The sequence below is a fragment of the Melospiza melodia genome, chromosome 11 (genome assembly GCF_035770615.1).
Source record: "Melospiza melodia melodia isolate bMelMel2 chromosome 11, bMelMel2.pri, whole genome shotgun sequence".
NCBI classification, from domain to species: Eukaryota; Metazoa; Chordata; class Aves; order Passeriformes; family Passerellidae; genus Melospiza; species Melospiza melodia.
Genome location: NC_086204.1, coordinates 27060795 through 27069697, shown reverse-complemented (window position 1 = coordinate 27069697; position 8903 = coordinate 27060795). Strand labels below are relative to the sequence as shown.

The following is an 8903-nucleotide window of genomic DNA, read 5'->3' as shown; positions in this document are numbered from 1 at the left end:
AGCTGGAATGTGTGATCTTGTCCTTCAAGCAGTCTCAACAGAGGTGCTGTCAGTGAAGCCTGTAAAAAATGCTTTGAGGAGCAGCACCCCTCACCGTCAGTTATGTTGAGCTGCTGTGTCCCAGTGTTATTCTCACCTAGTGGTAAATTCAAATTCCCCCAAACTTCTCTCAGGACAGCTGGACTACAGGGCATGAGTAATTTAATGGCAAAGCATCCTCTTCTTCCTTTGCCACATGGGATTACAATTAGCTCCTCCATCACTTGTGTAGTTTTCATTAATTAACTCAGCACAAATTTACAGGAGCACTTCCTTGAAATAATTCTAAAAGCAATAATGGCATCTAAAAAATTTCTTACTTTTTCCTACCAACTTTTTTTTGCATTAGTAGGGGGAAATTATGCCAACTGACTTCATCAGGATTAAACCATCATTTATAATACCCTTTAAAAATGAGAAAGTGTCATTTAAATGTTAGTCACATGAGTAAGCAGTGAGTCAATATTCTGCATATTAACTGAATGCATTTGAAGTGCTGGAGTTTTTCTCAAGCCTGCCAAGATCAAGCCATAACAATTTCTTTTGTAGCTGGAGATCAGCCCGATTAAAAGACCTTCCTAAGATCCAGAAGGTGAAGATAAGAGTCATATCCACATTATCTCCATTCCACTGAATGCCAGCTTAGAGAAAAAAAGCCAGAGAGGACTGAGCAAGAAGAAGGAGCTGTGATTACTTTTCAGGAAAGTAAATAAGGAAAATGAGATCACTAGTGCCATACTACAATCTAAAAATTAATCCAAAGTCTGCCAGTCCAACAATCTGATCTATCAGTTTGTCTCTTTCAAAGACCTACACCGAGCTCTGAAAGTTCATGTTAGAGACCTAAATACTGCTTGTGTCCCCTACAATTGAAACTTTCCTTTGTGCTGAATGGGATTTGTATCTGAGACATCAGACAGGGGCTTCTGGATTCCTAACCCCGGAGTCAGTTGCTGTTAATACAAAATAGTTTGCCTGAAAACAAGGGCCTCCAAAACCAAATGTTTATATGGAGATACCAGCACTGATCTTGACAAATCTTCTGTTTCCTCCTTCCTCCTCTTCTCTGGACACAGAAAATACATGGTTACAATGAGGTAATAAATTTAGTCGGGGAGAGTGCCAGGAGATCCAGATCTGCTGACTTCTGTGCAGTACAAGGGCTCACCAAGTGTGTTGAAGGAATGCATACAACTTTCTCTCTGCTTTGGGCACTAGAATTTTTATTTTCAGAGGTTGTACTCAGAGATTTTATTTTCAGAGATTGTACTCTGCTTCATTGTGTGTATACAGAATGGTTTGGGTTGGAAGGTACTTTAAAGATCATTCATGATCCAACCCTTGCCATGGGCAGGGACACCTTCCACTGTCCCGGGTTGCTCCAAGCCCCATCCACCACGGCCGATTCCAGGGATGGGGCAGCCACAGCTCCCCTGGGCATCCTCTGCCAGGGCTCCCCACCCTCACAGGGCTGAATTTTCTCCTACTATCATATACTTAAAGAATGTAATTCCTGTAACTCCACGATGTGCTACCGGGAGCCAAAGCATCCTCCCAGCACTCCCACCCGTCCCTCCAGGGCCGGGAGCGGCCGGCAGACCCCGGGGGCTCGCTGGGCCGTAGGACCGAGCCCATTCCCTCAGCTCCTGTCAGGGCTGCCCCGCCGCTCGCTCCGGCCCCAGGCTCCCCCGGCTGCGCTTGGGCCCCTCGGGCTCCGCCGGGACCGCGCCGGCCGTGCCGCACCGGCACTGCCCACGGACAGCAGCCCTCATCACCGGCGGCACCACCGGCAGCGGCAGCGCCGGGAGCCGGGCCTGGTATGCTGTGCCGGGCTGCCCACCCCTGATACCCCATCCCGGGCTGCCCACCCCCGGCAGGCCGTGAGACACCGCAGGTACCGCCGCCGGCCCCCGCCCCGATCCCGACCGCCGGCCCGGTCCCCATCCCCATCCCTATCTCGGGTCCTAACCCTGGTCCACATCCTCGTCCCAGTGCCCACACCCGGTCCCGATCCACATCGTCGTCCCGGTCCCCATCTCCGCTCCTATTACCATCACCATCTCCGCTCCCGCTCCCGTTCCCATCCCGGTCTCGGTCCCGGTGCCTATCCCCATCCCGGTGCCTATCCCCATCCCGGTGCCTATCCCCGTCCCGATCCCCATCCCGGTCCCGATCCCCGTCCTCATCCCCGTCCTCATCTCCGGTCCCAGTCCTCGTCCCCGGTCCCCATCCCGGTCCGGGTCCGGGTCCCCGCTCCCCTCACAACGCCGCCCGCCCTCACGCGCCTCCTCGGCCCCGCCCCCTTCGCACGCCGGTCCATTCATCCCCATCCTCTCCCGTCACGTGACGCGGGCCCGGCGGGCGCTCCCCTGCCGCGGCTTCGCCGCCGCTTCCGGGCCGGGCCGTGGGCGGGGCTGGGGCGGGGCCGGGGCGCGCGCGGGGGGCGGGGCCGGGGCAGGGCGGGGCGGCCGCCGCGGCGGCGGCGGCGGGAGGGGAGCGGCGCTCCCGGCAACATGGCGGCGCGCGGGGCGGGCAGCGCCTGAGCCCGGCGCCTCTCGGTCCGCGGGGCTTCCCCCCGGCCCCGGCCTCCTCTTCTTCCTTCTCCTCCTCCTCCTCCCTTCTCCTCCTCGTCCTGCCCCTGCCCTGCCCCGCTCCCCGGCGCGGCCATGGAGAGCGAGGAGGAGCAGCACATGACCACGCTGCTCTGCATGGGCTTCTCGGACGCGGCCGCCATCCGCAAGGCCCTGCGCCTGGCCAAGAACGACATCAACGAGGCCGTGGCGCTGCTCACCAACGAGCGGCCCGGCCTCCACTACGGTGGCTACGAGCCCATGGAGAGCGGGCAGGGCCCGCCGGGCGGGCACGGCTCCCCCGCCGGCGGGCAGGGCCCCCGCGGCGGCGACGGGGACGGCGGAGGCGGCGGGGGCGGCTTCGACCCGCCGCCCGCCTACCACGAAGTGGTGGAGACTGAGGTGAGCTGCGGGCGGGCGCTCCCGGGGCGGTGGGAGCCCCCCGGGGGTCGGCCCGGGCGTGGGGCCGGCGGGAGGTGCCCGGGACCCTCCGCCACTCCCGGGGCCCGGGGCTCCTCACGTCCCCGCGTTCCGCCCGCCCGGCGCGCTCCACAGCCCGTTCCCTGCCATCGCTGCAAGGTGAAGCGCACCCAGGGTTTTCCTTGGCATTCCAGGAATGTGTGGCTACCGTAGGGCTCTGCTTTTCGCTCCCCCTCTTGTGCCTTCTTGCATAATTCCGGTGACTAAGGGCTGTCTATTTTTTTGAAAGTGTTTGCACAATGTGAAGGAAAGCGCAGGGTGGGTATGACTTTACGTACGGTTTTATTTGGGTAAGCTGAGCGTAAGTTCTGAAATAGGAACCCAGTGAGGTCAAATGTTTTTTCAGAGCAGAGCTTTAACTCATGACTTAGAGCTGTGATGTAGATAGAAGCGCTGGAGACTGTCAGCCCTTTCCAGGTTCTCTCCTCCCTGCTTGTTTGCCTCTCTCTCTTCCATCCTCTTCCAGAACTCTGCACCCTTCAACCAGCAAATACACTCAGGGTGCTCTCCTTGCTGTCTGGAACAATCTTGTAGTGCTTTCCTATAAAGTCTTCTCCTCCTCCTGGTCTTTTTCCCAAAACTTCACAGGGTGCTCATAAGAAAAGTGCTAATTAGTAGTGTCCAGACTATGGGACTCATGGAGGTGAGAACAGCAGAAAGCCCCTCTTGTGTGATACCAAAGGGCCACCTTGCACGGCCTCTGTCTCAAGAACTGCTCAAGAGCAGATGCTTAAGCTCATGAATAAAACCAGGGAACCTCATGTACCCTCCCAGGCTCCAGTGACGAGTATCCTGAGGGTTTTGTGTGCCAGAAAAGTGCTCCCTTTCTGTGCATGCATGTGTGTGTGTGTGTCCATAAATAAATTCGTGAGGAATCCACGGGCGTATCTGGTGCGTAACTACACTTGCACAGATCATCCGTATCCGTAGCCTCGGCGCGCTGACGTCCAGCCCTGCGGAATAAAGATAGGTGATCCTGCTCCCTGAATTAACTGGGTTAGGTCCTGAGCTGCTCTAAGCTGCTGATGTGTGCTTGTGGAGTAAGGTGATCCCTGGCATGGCACGTGTGCCGTGCAGAAACGGAGCTGCTCCTCGACTTCGCGCCAGGGAACCGCTTCCCAACCTTCCCTGTGGAGGATTGAGGGTGGACGAGAGTTCTTGTTGGCGTTTGGGTTGGATGTGGTTAGAGCTGGGACAGTCTGGCTTGTCAGTGTGACATTTCAAGTGAAGCTGTCAGTGTAAACTTCAGAGCAGCGCTTTTTTTCCCCGCTCTTGTTCCCGTTACAAATGGCACTTTGACAACTCTCAGAGGATTCTCCCGCCCCCCATTATTTCATCCTGTATTTCTGATCAAATTTACTTATGCTTTATAATAGTTTCTATGCTACTCGCCTTCTTGTTTGCTCTGACTTGTGTTCTTTTTAACCCACAGGAGGGAAGTCAAAACATTTCATTGTAGGTAAATCACTGCACGGAGCAGGCATTTCAGAAGGATTGAGGTGTCTTGCTGCATGAAATTTTATATAAATTCATGCCTCAGTTTAGTAATTGGATTCATTTGCAGATGAGCATCTGTCAACTCCTGCACGTGTATGCAAAACAGTATTTTTGTAATAAAAGAGTTACATCTATAAAAGTCCTGAGACTGGAATTGTTGCCTGTGCATATTTGTCTAACACTGCAGTACAATTTAACAGCTCTTGACATACATTTTATGAAAAGGGGGAAAGTGATCTATCATCAGTTCTTGGGGTTTTTTATTTCGTCAGCTGTAATCTAGCATTACATTTAATAAGATACAGCTATTCTTTAAGTGGTTAATCAGTAATTAATCAGGTTAATCAGTAGTTTTCCATTCAGCAGAAGCTTATGGCATATGAAGCTGTAGAGAAAGCCATTGCAGAAGCAGCTATATTATTCATTGTAGTCATACACATTATGGTGAAACATATTGTACCCCATGCTGTCTTGTGGTAATTCAGATGTTATTTCTGGTTTTCTTCCTCTCAGTATCATCTCTCTTTCTAACAGCTCTTCAAGTGTGTATTCTTCCTTCTCTTCATAATGCCAGTTTTAACTTTAATTCAGTGGGGAGGAAGTGGTGTGTTAGATTTTTGGATTTTATATATCAGCAATAGGAGATTAAGAGAAGATAAATCACAGGAGAAGAATTCTTAGAACTTTTCCCCCAAGTAAAATGTTCCAATCTAATGCTTCATGAACAAAAGTTAGGATTAGATTTATAATTTAAAAATAACAAGATTGCTTCAGTCATTCTTCAAAACGTGTATAACAGGTCTGTACTTTGAATTTATGTGCTTTTTTTGGCTGAGCACACTTAAGCATGCATATAAGAATAGGTCTATGAATGATTAAACACTTTACATTTTCCCTAATCAGTAATGAATCCATTATGTTTGCATATGCTTATTTGGTCTCTATTACATAATGTTAGAATCTGTTCAGCATTCATGTGGATCAAAGAAAGGCTTGTCTAGTGGTTTTCTTTGAGAGGAGCGCAGCAACCAGATACATATCATACTAGTTAGAACACATTTTCTTTAGATAAGGTTTTAAAAATCAGTGTGAATCTTTTTTCAGTGGTCCAGGCTGCTGGTCTTCAGGGCTGTCTGAAAGTGTTAAAGAAGCCTGAATTTGGAGTAACTGGCCCAGAAGCAAGATATCTGCTGTGAGCTGGCCCAACATGTGCCCTGTGCTTTTTGTCTATGAGACTTGAGTGAAGGTGTGCATAAATTTCAATTTCATGAGGTTAAAACCTCAGTTTCTGCAGGCTGCGTTTCCCAGTTGCTTCAGTTTTGGGTTAATAGCTGTGGTGTGCCTTTGGCATTGGTGCTGGTAGCATGACCACACTTATCTCATCAAAAGGAAAAGGCCAGACAAACTTGGGGGCTTCAGTTCATTTGTGCAGTCCTCCTAAAACCCCGAGAAGTTCACCTTGAGGTTTACAGCTGCTTGGAAGTTTTGCCCTTTGTAGCAGCAAACCACACTTGATAGACTGAGGTCACCTGCTTTTCCAAGAGGCAACACTGTGTGTTTGACATAACTTCTGTGTTTATGCCTGTTGACAGACGCAAATCTTGCAGTTTGGCAGGAATGTGGGGTTTCTGTGTTTATTCCTCAGGCAGCATGCAGATTGTCACGGTGTGATTCTGTGCCGAAGGAGGCGGGTGAAGGATGCTGTGCTCATCTCTTCATCTGACTGACAGATAAGCTGCTTTATCAACTGCTGCTAAATCCTTATAATTTAAGACAAGACTATAAATGAGTGTGATGACAACGTCTGTCAGTGTGTCCATGAGTTGCCACAAGTGCCACAATTGCTGGCTTCCATGAGTTTGAAAGGGAATGGGGTGGAGAAGAGCAGGCTAAACAAATGTGAGGATTGAAATTGTGGGGAGGGACAGGTGAAAATATTAAACATACACCAATGATTTGTATAACCTTTACTAAAACAACCTTAATTTGCTTTTCAAACAGCTTCTGAGAGCCATTACTATGACCTTTTAGCTAAATTGTGATGAACAGATTATATTACCCCCTGGCTATTCCTGTCCCCTTCAGCATGTGCTCTTGTGATTTATGTTTTTTTAGTTGAACTGGATCAAAAGCTCATACATGCCAGATTTTACTAGGTAAGGTTTATAATAAAACTTGTCCAAGATTGCTTTTGAGGTGCTGTTTGGCTGCAAGAGAAGAGATATTGTGAAAAAAACAGGCCGGCAACCGTAGTGAGTGCCAGTGCCAGGAACATTCTCACTAGTCATGCTGCAGAACTGTGGTGTTCAAACCCTACCTCTCCTCATTATTAAAGCTCAGGACTGAAAGCAGTTCTGCCACAGATGTGCTTTAGCTTTTAATGTGTAAAATGAGGATAATGGGGTGTGCTTTATTAAGGAGAACCATGGATGTTAGGCTTGTGAAGTTCTTTGATCTTTGAATGGAAGGAGCTGTATTTATTTAAAGACAAAGAAGGTATTTAGCCTTCAAGCAAATGAGATGGATTTCACGCTACAATTCTGCACATTTAAAGTCAGTCTTCTCTCTTGTAAGTAGTCTTGAGCTTTGCAAAAGTGAGTATTTCTTGCATTCTCATGTGGAAGTTTTACAGAGTGGCTTGTCTACGAATTGGCCTTGTAAAACAATTAAGCAATCAAATAAAGCTCTGTGGTGGATTCTGGCATCGAGTCCCTGGCTGGATGCCATCAGAATGTCAAGTGGAATTAGTATTTTAGCACTCCTGGTTTTCAGCATCACTGTTTTCAAAAATGAGTGGCCCTGGTGTGGAACCTCTTTCTATATTCTGATTCCATTAACACTTCCTTGAAAGCATTTGAAAGAAAACACTCTGAGTTTCATTCTTGATAAAACACAGACTAATAGAGATGCTACATGAAATTAGGGAAGTAGGGGTGATACTGAGAGATGCAGCTGGTTAATTTTAAATGTAAGCTTTGTTTTGAATAACTCACAAAGTCATTATCATGTAATGTGATCGTTAGAGTAATTGCTGGATTGAGAGGAGCGCTCTGTAATTACTGGTTCATTGGTGAAGGTGATGCCTGCAGGGTCAGTGAAGGTGGGAGGCAGCTCTGTACAGCCAAATTCTCAGCTGGGCAGGAAGTGTTTCTGGTATAATGTCCTCTGGAAGCATTTTTTGGTCATCTTCCCAGTTTACAGTGCTGTTCTGTGGCAGCTGTTTAATAAGGAAGTGAAATACTGAGGAAGAATGAGAATAAAAACAAATTAGCCAGTGTTAGAAGTTAATTCCAGCAAATCATTTGGATTGCTTTTGGATTAAGGAACAGTAGCTCTTTGTATGAGGAGGGCAAAGAGGAAGTGCCTGTTTCTTTTGTAAGCTTTTATTTTGAAAAAAACACGTATTTGTGCTGCTGTGGAAATAGCCTTTGGTATATATGTTTTAGGGGCCAAATTAAAAATTAATTTTAAAAGCCAATCTTCCCAGTGTTTCTTGCCACTTGATCTTCCTGCCACTGGCTTTTCAAGAACGATCTTGAGAGACATTTAAAGATTTTTTTTTTATTAGTTAGTCACAGTTTTGGCATTACACACTGTAAAAATCATCTGCTTTGTCAGTTCTGGTTTCTGTCTCGCTATACATCAGTAGAACAGAAGTATAGATGGGTGTTTAGTAGCATTATTGAATTAATTTTCCTTCCCAGAGCCTGACCTTTGGTCACTAAAATGTTGCAGTAAATACTTTATGTGGTGGTTCTGCAGCACTTCTCTATTAATTCCTGGTGTTTTGGCAAATGGAGATACAAGCATTGACTTAATTTTAAGTACTGAAATGTTAAGCACTTGTGATTCATTGTTTTATTGTTTAAAAGCACAATGTTTATCTGATATCACACTAAGTTATTCTGAGTTATTTGGAACAAGCATGAGGTTTTGTGCTTATGAAAACTCAAGGGTTGGGAGGGATAATGGTGTTGACTCCGACTCTGGCTGTTTGTAGTTACACAAATGGAGTAAGTTTTTAAATATAGCCACAGACAATAGTGAAAACACATGGAAGATAAGAGTTTTCCTTGCTTCCTTATGAATGGCATTCCTAACAGTGCTTTCCATGACCTCTCCCTCACCTACAACTTATCAGACTCCGAAACACGTTGCCAAAAGTGGTTGTAGTGAATCTCTGCCTCAGATTTCACTGAATGCTGTGGTAGTAGCCACATAAAAGGGCAAAGAAGCTCCTTGTATTTTTGAAGTTAAATGGAGGTTTTAATTCAAGTGCTATTTTTACACAGCCTCGGGTGTTTTGTTTTGCTGTGA

The 8903-nt window shown here is 47.6% G+C and overlaps 1 protein-coding gene across 8 annotated transcripts in view; it reads left to right on the top strand.

Moving 5' to 3' along the window:
• Positions 1 to 2565: 2565 nt before the first annotated feature.
• USP24 (ubiquitin specific peptidase 24) overlaps positions 2566 to 8903 on the top strand; it is a 61539-nt gene continuing 55201 nt past the window's right edge. For 6 of the 8 annotated variants that reach the window (XM_063166172.1, XM_063166171.1, XM_063166170.1 and 3 more), the window contains exon 1: positions 2568 to 3011. In XM_063166172.1, coding sequence (XP_063022242.1) covers positions 2706 to 3011 — 306 coding nt within the window. In that variant the 5' untranslated portion in view covers positions 2568 to 2705. Of the gene's footprint in view, positions 3012 to 8903 lie in introns of all 8 variants that reach the window. The other 2 variants (XR_010029039.1, XR_010029040.1) reach the window with 2 other exon arrangements.